Source organism: Sardina pilchardus, chromosome 7, assembly GCF_963854185.1.
Source record: "Sardina pilchardus chromosome 7, fSarPil1.1, whole genome shotgun sequence".
Lineage (NCBI taxonomy): Eukaryota > Metazoa > Chordata > Actinopteri > Clupeiformes > Clupeidae > Sardina > Sardina pilchardus.
Genome location: NC_085000.1, coordinates 9342418 through 9358706, shown reverse-complemented (window position 1 = coordinate 9358706; position 16289 = coordinate 9342418). Strand labels below are relative to the sequence as shown.

At 44.4% G+C, this 16289-nt stretch overlaps 1 protein-coding gene across 1 annotated transcript in view; it reads right to left on the bottom strand.

The window, feature by feature from the left end:
- The window catches only part of dnah12 (dynein, axonemal, heavy chain 12), a 36657-nt gene that overhangs the window by 3810 nt on the left and 16558 nt on the right, over positions 1 to 16289 (bottom strand). Inside the window, exons 38-65 of the mRNA XM_062540197.1 lie at positions 15862 to 16028; positions 15492 to 15747; positions 14909 to 15205; positions 14153 to 14331; positions 13525 to 13717; positions 13055 to 13216; positions 12687 to 12881; positions 11690 to 11823; positions 11253 to 11415; positions 11091 to 11171; positions 10525 to 10701; positions 9943 to 10074; positions 9566 to 9655; positions 9261 to 9401; positions 8491 to 8732; positions 8021 to 8168; positions 7619 to 7764; positions 6951 to 7165; positions 6365 to 6557; positions 5937 to 6129; positions 5546 to 5718; positions 5134 to 5274; positions 3020 to 3178; positions 2636 to 2780; positions 2376 to 2526; positions 1821 to 2074; positions 1428 to 1568; positions 863 to 1000 (exon numbers count right to left, since the gene is read on the bottom strand). Of these exons, the coding sequence (XP_062396181.1) occupies positions 863 to 1000; positions 1428 to 1568; positions 1821 to 2074; positions 2376 to 2526; positions 2636 to 2780; positions 3020 to 3178; positions 5134 to 5274; positions 5546 to 5718; positions 5937 to 6129; positions 6365 to 6557; positions 6951 to 7165; positions 7619 to 7764; positions 8021 to 8168; positions 8491 to 8732; positions 9261 to 9401; positions 9566 to 9655; positions 9943 to 10074; positions 10525 to 10701; positions 11091 to 11171; positions 11253 to 11415; positions 11690 to 11823; positions 12687 to 12881; positions 13055 to 13216; positions 13525 to 13717; positions 14153 to 14331; positions 14909 to 15205; positions 15492 to 15747; positions 15862 to 16028 (4806 nt within the window). The remainder of the gene's footprint in view (positions 1 to 862; positions 1001 to 1427; positions 1569 to 1820; positions 2075 to 2375; positions 2527 to 2635; positions 2781 to 3019; positions 3179 to 5133; positions 5275 to 5545; positions 5719 to 5936; positions 6130 to 6364; positions 6558 to 6950; positions 7166 to 7618; positions 7765 to 8020; positions 8169 to 8490; positions 8733 to 9260; positions 9402 to 9565; positions 9656 to 9942; positions 10075 to 10524; positions 10702 to 11090; positions 11172 to 11252; positions 11416 to 11689; positions 11824 to 12686; positions 12882 to 13054; positions 13217 to 13524; positions 13718 to 14152; positions 14332 to 14908; positions 15206 to 15491; positions 15748 to 15861; positions 16029 to 16289) is intronic.

Below are 16289 nucleotides of genomic sequence, written 5' to 3'. Positions count from 1 at the left end.
TGCCAACAATCCATACCATATGAGTGATACAGTATTTGGATATTCAGTAAGTACACTATATTGCCAAAAGTATTGAGTCACTTGACTCATACTGTATGGACTTATAAGTGACATCATATTCTTAATTGATAGGGTTTAATATGACGTTACTCCACCCTTTGCAGCTATAACAGCTTCAACTCTTCTAAGAAGGCTTTCCACAAGGAGTGTGCTTATGGGAATTTTTTACCATTCTTCCAGAAGCACATTTGTGAGGTCACACACTGATGTTAGATGAGGAAGGGGCCACCCCAACTGTTCCCACAAAGTTGGGAGCATGGAATTGTCCAAAATCTCGTGGTTAATGCTGAAGCATTTAGAGTTCTTTTCATTGGAACTAAGGGGCCAAGCCCAGCTCGGGCATGGCCCCTTCCTGTTCCAACATGCGGGTCTGAGTGCCCACGGGGACCCAGGTTCAAATCCGGCCTGCGGGTCATTTCCCGATCCCACCCCATCTCTCTCTCCCACTTACTTTCTGTCTCACCCTTCACTGTCCTATACATATAAAAGGCAAAAAAGCCCAAAAAATATACTTTAAAAAAAACAAACTCGCTTCTGGTGAATGTCCACAAACACACTCCTAAACCTTATGGAAGGCCTTCTCTGAAGAGTCGAGGCTGTCATAGCAGCAAAGGGCGGACCGACCTCATATTGAACCAGGGATTAAGAACGGGATGTCCTTTAAGTTGAACATGCAAGTCAAGCCAGGTGACCCATGACTTTTGGCAATATAGTGTACTGTACATTGTACACATAGTGAAAGAGATACTGAATAGAAAACTTTTATTTTCATAGTATAACTCGGCATGCAACAAGATTGTACCTGTAGTTGTCTTATGCTGATGCGCAAATCTGACTCATTGAACCCATATGGGATGTTCCATCCCAAAGGTCCAAACTTCTTCCTCTCCTGGACAAGAGCATGGAAGAAACAAACACCATACAGGAGCTTCTCCCATGCCTGGAATAACAGACATTCACCATTAAATACAACGAATCACACAACCTTTCATAAATCTTTTTCAGAATTGGCTGATATAGGATAACTTTTGATAGGCTACATGCTCACTGTATTTTTTTCTAAGCTGCATAACAAAACAATGAAAACAACATACCCCACATGTCTAAGGAGTTATTAAAAGAGCATGAAAATGCACTGTACTGTTCTTCCTAGACTTCATCTTCTTATTATTGTTATTCCGCTTACCACTTTTTTCATACGCTATTTTTCACTGCACTATTTTCATGCACTGATAATTTCCTCAAAATTACATCGGATCGAGACATGTGGCACACATATGGCACATGTTGTTAACCCTAGACCCAGTAGAATTCTACAACAATGGTCCAGATTCCTGGGAATTCTGAAACAAAAAGGCAATACTCACCAGCTCTTTGCCAGGGCAGCCAACGAAGAACTCTGGGTCGGAGATGGGATCAGACAGGTAGGACTGAAGCAGGTTGAGCCGCAGGCCGGTGGGAGGCTCGTTGGTCATCTTCACCCCATTCTGCAGGATGGTCACGGGGAACTACGGCACAGGACACACACTCAAGGCCTCTGTGTGTGTGTGTGTGTGTGTGTGTGTGTGTGTGTGTGTGTGTGTGTGTGTATGTGAGTGCACCTCAGATGCTTCCTTCATGTGTGTGTCAGTGTGAATTTTTTTGTTATTACATAATTTGCACACGAATGTAATAAGTCTTTAACATTAACTTTTAAATATGTGAGGAAAGACATTTGTATGTGTGAGGTGCAGCGTCATCTGGTGCTGACAGACACCCACCATGGGCGAGGGGTAGCTAGTGAGCCACAGGCGGAAGTCGGGGTGGCAGATCTCTGGGCTCAGGTCCTCGCAGATCTTCTCCAGCGTGGACATCCAGGACACAGCCAGGTGACAGTTCTGAAGGCACACCCAGGTGCCCTCTTTCATGGCCGACTTGATCATCCGCACTGCAATGGGCCCTTGGCCCTGGCCCAGGGAAATGGACTTGAAATTGGAGCCGCTCATGTTCTTGTCATTGGTAAACTTGAGCAAGCCTGGGAGGCAGAGGGGGGTGGGGGGTGGTGGAGTGGAAGAGAGAGTTGAAGAGGACTGAACTCAAGCTTTCAATTAGCATTCAAGTATTTTGTTTAATCATCACAATTATTTACTTTGACCTGTGAGGACTTTATTTGGGTGAAATAATGGAATTGATAAATAAAGAACTATTACTATCACTATTATTACTATCATGTGTTACTAAAATTAAAATAAAAGTATATTAACAATGGCAAAAATGTCTAGAGATAAAGGTACACTGTATCTGTTGCGCACTAAGCTATATTGCTGCTCACTCACTGGCCATGGGGTCAGCTCCAGGAGACAGCACAAAGACCAGGGGGATGGTGCAGTTGGAGTCCACGTAGCTCTTGCTCAGGTCAAACGGCGGCGGCTCAACAAACTTCTTACCCAGTTTGTCAGTCACATAGTTTGCCAGGGCTGGTTCAATCTTTTTTTTTTTTTCATGCACAGACAAGTCAGACAGAAGGTGTGTGAATTCATCTTCAGCCATTAAGTACAGCATATTTTAAAATGACACATTTCAATTGGTTTCTTACTTTGTCGGGCCTCAGGCAGCGCAGTATAATCATTTTCTGGAGGTCATTGAGTTTTACTACCCAGGGACTGGGCATTGGGACATTGTATGGCTCCTTGCTGTCATAAATTGGTAGGAAGCCTTCTGGGTTTTTGGTAAAACTCTCTCTACAATCAAAAAGAGAAGATATGTAAAAATTCTAACATGAACACATATAAAATCATGGACAGAGGGGAGAGAGCATACACAAACACAAGCACAAACACACACACACACACACACACACACACACACACACACACACACACACACACACACACACACACACACACACACACACACACACACACACACACACACACACACACACACACACACACACACACACACACTCTCTCTCTCTTACTTGAGGCCATGGAGGGAGGGGAGCTCGCTGGCTCTGCAGATCTCATCCCAACTCTTGTCCTGCAGCCAGCTGGGGTCTGGGTTGGGCAGCTCGTTCTGAAGACCCACTCCTCCCGTGAGCAGGAACATGAACTCCGAGTACTCAATCTCCTTCTTCGCTCTTCACCACACAAAACACAAAGAACATTTATGTAAAATAGATTTCACTTTTAAATGCATGAACACTAAAAATAAACAAATAAAAAGACCCACTCAGACTGTAAGCAACTAGATGGAAAAGGATGTTTGTGTAATTCAGTGATTACGGGCGAAATAACCACTAGAAACGTGCAACTTTTGAGACAACAAGTGATGGGAGACAACAAGTGAATGGCTGGGAATGTGAAAGGGGCTTAATACATCAATCAGCAAATATCATTAATATAAAATAGATTTAACAGAGACTAATCTGGGGTATGTGTGGAGAAGACTTGACTTGACAGAAACTCCAGGATTTGGAATGAGTCATCCGCGCCTGTGTGAGATAAGATGTTGTTGAATATCTAGGCCCTGAAGCATGCCATGGATAGCGTGCACTGAGACATTATGCCAGAGTGGTGCGTAGGCAAATATTCTCCAAGTTGAGGATGCTGTACACATTGTCCAAATATCTTGTTGCCTCTTGCTGCTGGCAGGGTTCCCTACATTACAAATTTTCTAAGGAAATTCCCTGTTATTTTGAAGATTGCTGATCACAGTGCCCAGGAACAACCCCGAGAACACTTTTCTTTTCAGTGCAGCTCCTTTTGAGATGGCTGCCAGAACATAAAGTCATGAAAGATTTAGTTATTATTTGTTGTTGCTTTTATCGATAGTGAGTTAGAGAGAACTAACTACAGAGAGACAACTAGAGAGACAACCACCTCTGTGTACAAGCAGGAGGCGGATAATTTTGTACAGTGGTGACCACCACCTCACTATCAATACAAAAAACCCCAGAAGAAATGGTTTTTGACCCAGGTCATGTGGGTGACCACACTCTGTTACTGATTCAGAGTGTCAATATTGCTCAGGTGGATTCATACAAATACCTGGGTGTGCATATTGATAAAAACCTGTCCTGGAATGTCCATGTTAATAGTGTGTCTACTAGGATCCAGCAGAGACTTCACTTTCTACATAGACTAAGGGTGTTTGGTGTACAACAGAAGGTGATGTTGGTTTTCTATCGTGCTGTGATTGAAAGTGTATTTCGTTATGCAATCCCTGCCTGGTTTGGCAACTTAACTGTAAAGTTGAAGTCCCAAATAAACAGACTAGTTCACACTGCATTTAAAGTGATGGGAGTGAAGGACCAACCCACTATTCAAACAATATTTGAGGAAACTGTACTAAGAAAAGCTAAAAGAAATCATTGCAGATTAAACTACTTCCCTCTGGCAGACGTTACAACATTCCAGTTAAAAATAAGAAAAGGTATTTGAACCGGTACAAATTCTCATTTATTCCACTCTCTGTTAACCTCTTGAACTCAGGCCGTCAGCGGAGGTTTCCTGTTCTGTAATGCAATGTATGCATGTATGTATGTAGGTATGTACTGTATGTATGTATGTAGGCACTTTATGATTGCACTGTCAGCACTTTCTGGTGTTATGTTATATGTGATGTAGCAGCCTGTTTGTCCACGACAGATTTCCCTTGGGGCATAATAAAGTTAATCTTACAGGGACAGTCCTCCAGCACTCACAACTTGAAGGGCTGTAACTACACTAGCTTTTTTTGTCCATAGCACTGGTGCTACAGTGGTTAATAGTTTTGTAGCACACTCAACACAATCTCTAGCATCTGTATGAGGCTACAAACAGCATGTGAGCTACACACAAGTACAAACAGTATCTGTAGGCTGCTACACACAAGACAACATGTTGGTGCCACTGGTGCTAAGCTGCTAAATCATCCACAGCACAGACTGATCTTTTTGTAGAACGTGCTGCAGCACTGTACAGCCCTGACAATCCTCCAGGGGGTTCCACCTGGAAGGCCAGATCCATAAGCACTAGACCACCACCACAACAGTCACCAAAATCCTGCAAAACAATGGTGAGGAGGGTGGCAGACCTTTAAGAAGTGACTTACAGCAGCAGGTTTGAACAGAGCAGGAAGGAGAAGAGGAGCTTGTCTTTCTCAAACAGCGAGCGGCACACGTTGCAATACAGGTTGTAGGTGAAGTGGTCAATCAGATACCTCAGCCTCTTCTCCAGAATCTTGGATTTATTGCTGGGAGGGGAAGTCAAAATTAAAAGAAATTCTTACAGTTCCTACAGAGCCCACTGGAATTATTTACAAATTACATACAAAGAAATAATGCAAACAGAAACATGCTTAAAAACCAAACTCTGGACATCTTTGATGTAGCAGTATCTCAGGCAAAACACTTTATGACAAAATAAATAATAAATAAACAGTAAACACTGAACAACTGCGGTAATCTTTTCTAAAAGCAAACCTGCTGTGATGTGCTTGGATTATGTGATGACTTGTCACTCACCTGTCTTGAATGGAGTTGATGTAGAGATTGACAAACCAGTTGAGGGAGTACTGGTACATGGGGTCGATGTTGGCCAGATCCGCAATGCTGAAGAAGAGGATGGAGGAATGCTTGGCAATGGCTCGGTAGCCCTCTCTCGATTCGGCTATTTTGATCTCGGTCTTCTCGGCTATCTGGATTTACGTGGAAAAGAGCCAACGGAAGCTGAATGAAAAAATGTATCACAAATAGAAACATCTAGACTACTACTAGACAACATTACATCTCTCGGACACTAAACATACGCACGCATGCACGCACGCACGCACACACACACACACAGGCACTGCCACTGGAACACATACTGTACACACACACACACAAACACAAACACACACACATACACACACACCTGCTGTTTCTTGTTTATCTCATTTGACATGATCTTGGCCGAGTCGAGGATCTGGATGGCGCTCTCGTCCTCCAGGATATTGCCCTCTGAGGACTGAAGTGTCTCCAGGATCTTATCCTCGATCTCCTTCAGCTGCTTCTTGTTGGCGGCAGACTGCAGGATCAGAGCATTCCTCTCCTCCTCCAGCTCAGGCCTGGCAATGGGGTACAATTTAATACAATGGCCTATAATATAATTGGATATGATATAATGGGATAGGCTATGACATAAGCTATTTACGATTACTTTTTCAGTGGTATGCATGAAACATTTTAATTTGTGAAGTCATAGAATTTACCACAAAATTAATATGAAGTATGGTCTGTGTGTGTTAGTGTGTGTGTGTGTGTATGTATATGTGCGTGTGTTTCTGTGTGGCTGCTCCGCACCTCTCTTTGGCCACCACAATGCCGAGCAGTTGGTCCTCCAGCCCCTCTGGGGTGATCATGAAGTTGAGCAGGGACACTTTGGTGGCCAGCTCGGGCAGGTAGTGCGGGTTCCGCAGCTTGGTGGTGATGTAGAAGCGGAAATCACTAGAGTACTCGATCACTGTCTCCCCAAGCCTGATGCAGTCCATACCCCCTACCACAGTAAAGATGCTTTATGCTTTTGTATTACAGTCATTTCCTGTGTACTAGCCGTATTGTGCCACAGGACAGTGTCTTAAGTTAAAAGAAACAAAACCATATCAATACCATATTAACTGCCCTCATGTACTAACCTCATAGCTGAAGAAATTCAACAAAATCAATGTATAAGCCGCGGTTAATAGTTGGGATATTGTGGCAAAGTATTTTGGAAAGTAAATTTGAAACTGCCACAACAAATTTCCCTGATATTCCACGAATTTGCCCTCCAAAAATGATACAATTCCCTGACTTTGCATGTCTGGAACACACTTTCTAAAATTCCATGATATTCCAGAAATGCCATGACCCGTGGGAACCCTGTTCTATTCTAAACCACAAGAGGCACCTTGTTTGAAGGTCTGCTTGAGCAGCAGCGGCTCCAGCGAGGGGTCCAGCTCCTCGCCCACGTTCTCCAGCAGCAGAGGGGTGCCGAACTGGATGCAGTTCTCCAGCGTGCGCATGTAGTCGGAGTCGGTCAGCTTGATCACGCTCAGGTTGTTTTCCTTCTCCGAGTTTTTCACCCACTTGTTAGCCTGGCCCTGAGGATCGATCATCAGAGGCCTGTGAAGGAGGAGAGGACACAGGGGGAGTGGAGTTATGCATTTATCACAGCATTATTTACAGCATTTCAGATTTTTAATTACAGTGAAATGATACTTGCATTTTTATTTAAAAACATCCAGTGTAGTCGTCTTTTAAATAATCTTTTATATGTTAACGGTGACATTACATTCTTCTGAAACATTCTGTTTGCACTGTTATGCAGTTTTCTGAGTTTCTGAGTTATGTGTGTTGAAAAAGGGACATCAGTCATTTATCATCCGTTCATCATTATCTTTAATTACTTAATCAAAAGAAAAATGATACTTGCTTCACAATGCTGTTTAAATTAATGAACATCTTATGTATTTGTTGCCATCTTTTGTATGTTTGTGATGCCACTGATGCTTTGACAATTGCTTTGACACACTTCTTGCACCTTTCTGTGTTATCTGGTGTTGAGGCATGACTCACCATCTCCGTGAGTTGCTGACAATGACCCCGTTATCTATGGAGAAGCTGTCGGTGGGCAGCCCGGCGATGTTCCAGGCGCGGATCTTAATGGGATCTCCCAGCGTTTTACTCAGGCAGAAGTCATCCGAGGACGGGATGTCCTGACTCTGAGAGGGAAGTAAACCCAATAATCTCACGTCCACGTTGGATGATTCAAATTACCGACAATACACTGAGTGCATACTCGGATAAATGGACATTTTACAAAATCCTTCTTCCACCACCTCTTTTCCTATCTCACCAGAGACAATAGCACTTGAATAAGAGCATGATTGAGTTTTCTGGCATTTTCCAGCAATGCTGACACTAGTTAGATGGTAAAAGTGGGCAGACAGTGTAAAACTGAATGCCCGGGCACTGTACCTTGCAGAGCCTGGTCCAGCCTTTAGTGCAGTCCTGTCTAAAGCCAGCTGTGAATGCCCCTAAATAAGCGATGACTCCAGCTGATATCAACACATCTCCTGTCAGGTTATCATATATGCTCTGTAGGTCATCTGCTGCCTTGGACCATCTATTTGTAACAGAGGAGAGTAATAATATATTAAATATACGTGAAACCAACATATTGAAAGCCAAATACACAAAATATAGGCTATGCTATTAGCCTTAAAAATGTATACCAGCTGACCTGACATTACCTAAACAGCAAAAAAGATTATCTTGATTCTTCTAACACTCAAGCTTTATATGTGAACACTCTGTAATCAAGATATATGCAAATTACAAGATGAAAAGAAAATAGCAAATTAATTCGTTTTCAGTGCACAGTATATACAGTAAGCAATGGTAGATGATAGCATGATAACTCCTGAGAGGCCACTGTGGCTGCTCACCTGGTCTTCTCTCCTCCCAAGCCTCCGATGAGCTTCTCGGCCCTGACCAGCTTGCGGGCGCAGAGGTCCACCTGGTGCTCCAGCTGGGCTTTCTCCTCGGTCTTCTCCTCGAAGGTGCGCTGCAGCGAGGCCAGCCGGTCCTCCACCTCCTTCAGCTCGGCCCGCTTCTGGTTGAGCAGCGCCATGGTGGTGGCCAGGGACTGCTGGGCCTCGGCCAGGCCGGCCTTCTTGGGGGCCACCACCTGAGGGGAGAGAGGGGGAGGGTTATGAGCGAGGACTGGACAGGAAGATGAGGAGAAGCACAAAGACATCCACACACACATGCTAGAGTGAATTAACAGGACAGATAGCAGACACTATGTCATGTTCATTAACAACCCTGGGTTATAGCTATTAAAACACACCACAGATAACACTGAACTCATTTACACAGAACATTGTTGTGGTGCTTGCTTGGGAGGTTAGGGGTCACTAAGGGATACGAGATGGGTGTGTTATGGGAGGAATATCACATTTCATTTTGCTTTTGCACTGAGCTGTCTGAAATGTCCTGTACTATCCTGTGATGATTGAATGAAAATAATAGTACATAGTGTAGTGTAATGCAGGAATAATGCCAATGCACATAAGATGAAGATGAGAGCAAAGATGAGAGCATGTTGGCATGTGAACAGTAGAAATGTTTGCTGAACATCCCTGACATGTAACAGAATAGCAGACACCATAGACAGAGGGAGTGATAGATCTGAGAGGAGAGCTGGTCACAGCACCTTGGCCACTCTGTCGTACACCTCCATGGCCTTGATCCATCTACAGAGGCCCTCTGCTGCAGCTGCGGCTTTCACCACTTTGGCAGGATCAAAGTCCGGGTTGGTCATGTACTCACTGCGGATTTTGCTCATCACAGGAACCTGTCACATCAAAACACATAACTGATTTCCCATCCTCAGATTTACAGTATAAACATCACACACAGTTCACTGTTGATCTCTACTCCAGCGTGTTTGGCCTGTGAATGATCATGGCATATGGGGTGTTTGTTTTCTTGTGTGTGTGTGAGAGAGAGAGGGCTTACAGGAATGTTGTCCTTGTCATACTCTTTCAGATCACGCAGGAAATTCATGTCTCCCAGAAGTTTTTTGCTCGGACCCCAGTAATCAAGAATCTGTGGAAAGAGTCACAACTCCCTCAGAACAGTAATTCACAATCATTCTGACTCCTCTGTGTGTGTGTGAGTGTGTGTGTGTGTGTGTGTGTGTGTGTGTGTATGTGTGTGTGTGTGTGTGTGTGTGTGTGTGTGTGTGTGTGTGTGTGTGTGTATGTGAATGTGAATGTGAGTGTGAGTGTGAGTGTGTGTGAGTGTGTGTGTGTGTGTGTGTGTGTGTGTGTGTGTGTGTGTGTGTGTGTGTGTGTGTGTGTGTGTGTGTGTGTGTGTTTAGAGGGGGTGTTCACCTTCTGTCCAGTTCCTGCTGGATCATTGATCTTCTCCGGCTTAATATCCTTCATTACACACACGGCGGCCATCACCAGCTTCACTCCTGAGGGAGGGTTCTTCATCGACTTCACGATCGTCACGTCTGAGGGCTTTGGAATGAAATAACGATTCAGCTCACCAGCACAAGGTCACTTCACTTCACCAGTGGGCTTAAAAATAGGCCAGGCGCAGAGCCCACCGAACGATTCACTGTGCCATTGACAGAGAATTTGCTCCACACCAGTCTGGTATGAACAGACACAACCCTGCCACTGAATTTCCCCCCCCTGCCCACAATGGGCGAGGCCAATCACAACTGTTTATTTAATATGGGGTGGGCTTTATATGATAACAAACAGACAAGCATCATTGAGGTACTTCAGAGGCTACCGCTGATCATGTCAGTATTAAATTACCTGGGCACTGTAAATTCTTCAAAAGAAGAACAAGCAACTGCTTGTGAACTTGGAAATAATAGGATCCTAACCAATTCTCAATGAGAACTAGTCTGGCTAGTTCCACACAGCTTCACTGTGACCCTCAACAACTCTGCCACTGACCTTCAGGGTGTCCAGAGCGGAGAGGGCAGCCTCCAGAGCAGGGATGGCCTCGGCCAGGTCACTCTCACACTCGTCCTTCAAAGCCTGGGCCTCGTTTGCCTTCTTTGTGGCGGCCTCCTCGTCCACACGCACCACCTTACTCTTGGCCTCCACCTGGACGGACTCCACCTCAATCACCTGCCATAGCAGAGGGAGATTTAGCAGATGCCATGAGAAACCATTGGGGCATTACCACAGATTTAACAAACCATTTAAAAAATAATCGGGGAAAAAACAGTACAAGCAAGTACAGCAATTTGTTTTCCTTTTTTTTTTTTAACCTAGTTTAACCATAGACAGTAAAAGATAGTTTAACTGATAGGATATTGAAGATGGACATTAAGTGATGTGGGAGAGGGATTGGGGATGGGATCAGGAAATGACACCAGGTCAGAATCGAACCCGGATCCCTGTGGGTACATAGACCCAAATGTGGTCGGGATGCTGGCACTTGCACCGCAGCTTCCCCAGTAATATATCTGTATTTTATACGGAACAATGTCTGTTGAGTAGAAATCAAGGCTAACCTCCATCATTTTTGCATTGTCGATCTTAGCCTGCTTCAGTTTGGGCTGCAGTTCCACCAGTTCTTTCTTCATTTGTCCAACCTGACAAGAAATATCCCGGGTTAGGAGTGAGTCACCCAAATGCATCCGCACACATTAGAGGATCTGTGGCAGTTTCTTAACCTGAGACTCAGCGAAGGCCAGCTTGTCCAGTCCATTGGTGTACCTCTTCTTCGCTTTCATCACCATGTCTCGCTTCTGCGTGAGGAGCAGCTTGAAGGCCGCAATGAGCTCAAGGTAGGAGGTGGGGGTCACGTAGTTATGGCGACCAAGCTCTGACAGGAATCTAGGGATATCCAGTTACAGGGGTTTATTGTAACCTAACGCCATTTTGAAAGCACTTTTGTGTCACTAAGGTGACCCTGATGTAAGATGATGTGAGATGTTTCTCAGGCATTTCATGTGAGCTATACAGACTATTGATATAAACAAACAAATGTATTGATATCGTTAGAGAAATGTGTGTTTCTGTGTAAAACACTTAAGAAAGCGTTCTACTCATTCAAATGCCTCTGATATCTCATCATGAATAGTTCAAATGGGACCAGTCATGCACACACCTGTGGGAGAGGTTGATGGCAGAGGTGTGGAAAGTTTTGCAGATGGGCATGACTTTCTCACGCTCCTGGTCAGTCATCTCCAGAGTCTCCAGGAACTTGTTAGCCACCCGCTCTAGTGCCTCCTCTGGCCAAGGCTGGCAGAACAGGAGTCAGGACAGAGAGTAAAAAAAGTAGACAAGACAAATAGTGGTATTTCAAGGCTCTACAGAATACACATTTGTGACCCTGCAAAGCGAAACCAGTCGTTTCGGCAACATTTCCAAAGTTATTGTGCTCACGTGAACGGCCATAAACTAAGCTTTCCAACGATATGTATATCGAGGGTATTACACAAACTATCGCTAAGATAACCGCATCCAAAGTTGACATGGTTCTCCTGTCACGATATGCCAGAAGAGGAGAAATCACCTTTTTAAGCAGCGTGGACAACGGGAATGACAGCAAATTTGTTGAATCTTCGCCGGGTTTAACAGTCAAGATGTATGTTTTTCCGTGAAATTAGTTCACAATATGAAACTGTAGACTGTATACAGTCGAATTATGCGAAAACATGAAATTCAACATTTTAACCCGGAAGTTTGTTTATTGTGGATTTTCTCAAAATAACTATGTATGATTTCGCTTTGAAGAGTCACAATTGTGAGTAGTTCCTTTTAATGTGCTGTGCTGTGCTGTGCTGTGCTGTGCTGTGCTGTGCTGTGCTGTGCTGTGCTGTGCTGCGCTGCATTGTGTTGTGTTGTACATGACTAGAGGGAACAGGTGTGTTTTTACACTGCACTGCAGTCCCAAATGGGTTTGTTAGAAGAGATGGACGAGATGAAGAGAGGAGAGAGGGTTTGCAGGCCCCAAAATCAGCCTGTGAAGGTTGCAGTAATGCCCATCTGAGTGTTACCTCTCACCGAGACACGACTTCAACCTTCACAGCTCAGGGAGTTCGCTAGAAGTCGCCCTAAGAAACATCAGACATGAATTACGAGGCTCATTAACACGGCCTGACCTGGAACCAGTCGATGGTGCAGCAGTTGATGAGGGAGGGGAACTGGCGCAAACGGTTCCTAAAAGCGTCACCAATCGGGCTGAAGGCCACCACAATGTGAAGGTTCTCCCGACACCGGTTCACGAAGTAGGCAAACAGCGACAGAGGGCTGAACTCCAGGTTCTTGTTACCGGCCTGAGCAATGGGTCGAACAGCCTAACAGACAAAGAGGTGAACGTTCCAATGTACCATTTTAATCAGTGGAAATCTGTTGTGTATTATTATGAGAAAATAAAACCTCTCACTCTGGCATATAGAAATAGCATGATGATCCTTTATGATTTCATAATGATTATATTACATTATTTAATGTATTTGAACATATTTACCTCCATGATTTCCTGCTTTTCGTCAACAGCAAACAAATTTGGAACCTCCCCTGTGTTCAAGACGCTGTCCACATCCTCCAAGAAGGCCTCCTCCTTGATCTGGGCGTCAGTGAGGAGGAAAACCGTCTTCTGACCTTTCACCCCAGCGCTCTTCAGCAGGTGCTGTAAGTCACACCACCCATCAGTGCTCCAAATAGTACACCCAACCCCATAACGGACTACCCAAAGCTAGCTGATTTCCAGACAGTTCACAGTGTCTGACAGTGGAATGAACCTGGCTCTAATTCAGCAGACCTACTAGATCTGAGCCAAGACAAAGACTGTTACCATCTCACTGTTCCAGGCTCAGTTAGTTAGCATGCTACTGTATATTCATTCATTTACCACCTTGTCTGAGACATTCACCACTTGTTACCACCTCTGTCTGTCACACTGGATCGCTCTTGCGACTCTCTTCGGAGGCCCCGTACCTTCAGGTCGTCCCTCCACTCGTTCATGCCGTAGCTTTTGGAGATCTCGGGCTGGAAGAGCGTCATGGCGGACATGAAGGTGGCCAGGCGAGTGATGGACTGACGCCCGCTGCCTCCGACCCCCACCAGCAGCGCGTTCCCACCGGGCTGCTTCAGCACCCTGCTGATGCGGGACAGGTGCTCCAGCACGTAGCTTAGCAACACCAGGAGAGAGAAGAGGAGAGAGAAGAGGACTGTTGGTCTTCACCTATATGGCCACCTATATCTACGTGCCACCATCTACATTATAAAATCATTAATGGCGGCAAGAAAATCATTTTATGGTGGTTCTGGTCAGTCCTCCATAGAAAAACTGATACATACACTGTTCGTAAATCTTGTGCTAAGAGAGTGTGGTGCTCTTAATAAACACACAATAATTCTGAATTTTCAAACAGTTAAGAGTGCTCGGAGCACTCGGAGTGGCAATTTACGAACACACCCACAGTAGAATATGGGGAATGGTTCAAGACTCATGAACAAAATAACTGATATATGCTAATACATGTCTTGATCAAATTGAGGATGAAATATCTCTCTATGTGGCATCAGAATGGTTGACGGAAGTGCAGAATGGTGTGGTAGCTACCGGAAGATGACGAGGTTCATGCGGTTCTTGTGGGTCTGGTTGTACTCCTCCAGGCAGTGCTCCACCACCTCACTGAAGCTCTCCATGGACGGCACCTCGGCGTACAGCCTCTCCGACTCCTCCACCTCAGGATTCATGTAGTCGCCAAACAGCAGGCTCCTCAGGTCCTCTTCACAAAGCTGCACAAGCAACACCAAATCACAACTCAAGCTATTTACTATAATAGAGTCAAATAAAATAAATTCATGGGATTTAGCAGACACTTTATCCCAAGTGACAGGAACCATTAGGTTTAGGAATTCAATTCAGTCCATCTCAGGTGCCAACCCACTTATAATCTAATTTTATCCTACCTAACAACAATTCCATTCAGAATAATCTCCATTCATAACATCAAAATGCTAAAAGGCAGGGACATTAACCCTAAGAGTGAAAGCACTCTACATTTAAAGCTTCAAAGTATCATAATTCACTCACGCAGAATGACATTCAACACAAATACAAATGTGTCAATATACTAATGGAACACAATGTAATGAATTGAAATATCCTATTTACCTCGCTTTATATTTATTTACATTTTGGGGGCTCTTTATGCCTTTACTCTGACAGGATAGTGGAGAGAGTGACAGGGAGGGAGTAGGAGAGAGAGATGGGTGGGATTGGGAAATGACCCGGGCCAGACTTGGACCCGGGTCCACGAATATAATAGAGCTGCGCCATAGTTAGACCCCTCCTTCCTCACAGATTTCTAACCTGGTCTCCTTGCTTGAGATGATCAAACACGTTGTCGAGGCTCTCTCGGAAGTGGTCGCCTACGATGCCTTTCATGAGCTTGAAGAGCCAGGCGCGATCCTGGTCATCCACCAGGCGGTCGTAAAAGACGCGAAAGACCTCGTGCACAAAGAGGCGGATCATGGTGCGCTTGCTCTCCAGGGAGTCCTTCTTGAGCAGCAGGCAGCCCCGGATCACTCGGGAGAAGTCCCGCAGGTTGAACGTGTAGTGGGACTTCGCTGGGGTGGGCAGGAGGTTCTCCATGGCTTTTTTATAGACCTTGTTGAAGAACGGGACAGAAAGACAATTAAAGAAAACAAATATACCTGTAAACGCTGACAGAGCAATGACATGTAAAAATTAAGAATTTCTCAGATTGATACATTTATTAGTATAAATAGCTATTATATAATACCCTTTTTTCCATGATCTTGTGTAATGTCCATCAGAAAATGTCTGGCTATTTTTATTTTTTTTTTCTATTTCTAATCATTCTATCTATTTCAATCTATTTTTCTAATTTCCTCATCTATTAATTCTACAGTTAGTGTAACTGGCAGTGTACCTCCAGTGTTGCATTGACAATCTGGTTGCCCATGGTGAAGCAGTCAGGCGGGAACTCATTGTTCCGCAGGTAAAAGGACACTATGTTGGAGAATATGCGGACCATGGTGTCATCACTGAACACGTTAATGCTGCAGATGTTGAAATGACGCAGGAAGCGTGACGTCACCGCGTTCCTTCCTCCACCAGGAGGGCCCATCGCCGAGATGAGTTGAAGGTCAACCAAGGTGATCTTAGTGGTATCTTTAATATCATACCTGAAACAAATACGATTAGTTTGGCACACGGGCCATAATGGTACCATACAAGTTATACAAATTACTTAAAAGTATATGAGATGACATGTCCCACTTTCTAAACATCTGGCTCACCAGTTTCCATGGTCAAAGAACTGCCGCAGCAGCTCAATGGGAGGCTGTGCTCCAAAGATCTCAACTGCTGGCATGTTCATGTCATCTACAAATATGACACACTTCTTGCCCATTGGAGGTCCGAACACCCCCTTACGTCTTTTATCCAGCCTGGACATGATGATGTTCTGCTCAAGGAAAGGGAGGTCCAAGTAAAGGCTGAGTTTAGAAATTATGACATTTCAACCCTTACACAATGTATCTGGTAATTCAAAGCCACTAGAAAAATCTTAAAAGCTGATATGTTTTCAAATTGAGGTGATTATGGTGTCGGTGTAAAGGTGGCTGAGGAATCAATTAAAGTTGCTCTACAACAGATACATTAAGGTTTCTCTCCTGGTGCACTTAGTTTTACTTACAGGATGGAAAGTGTGGGATGGAATGTTTTT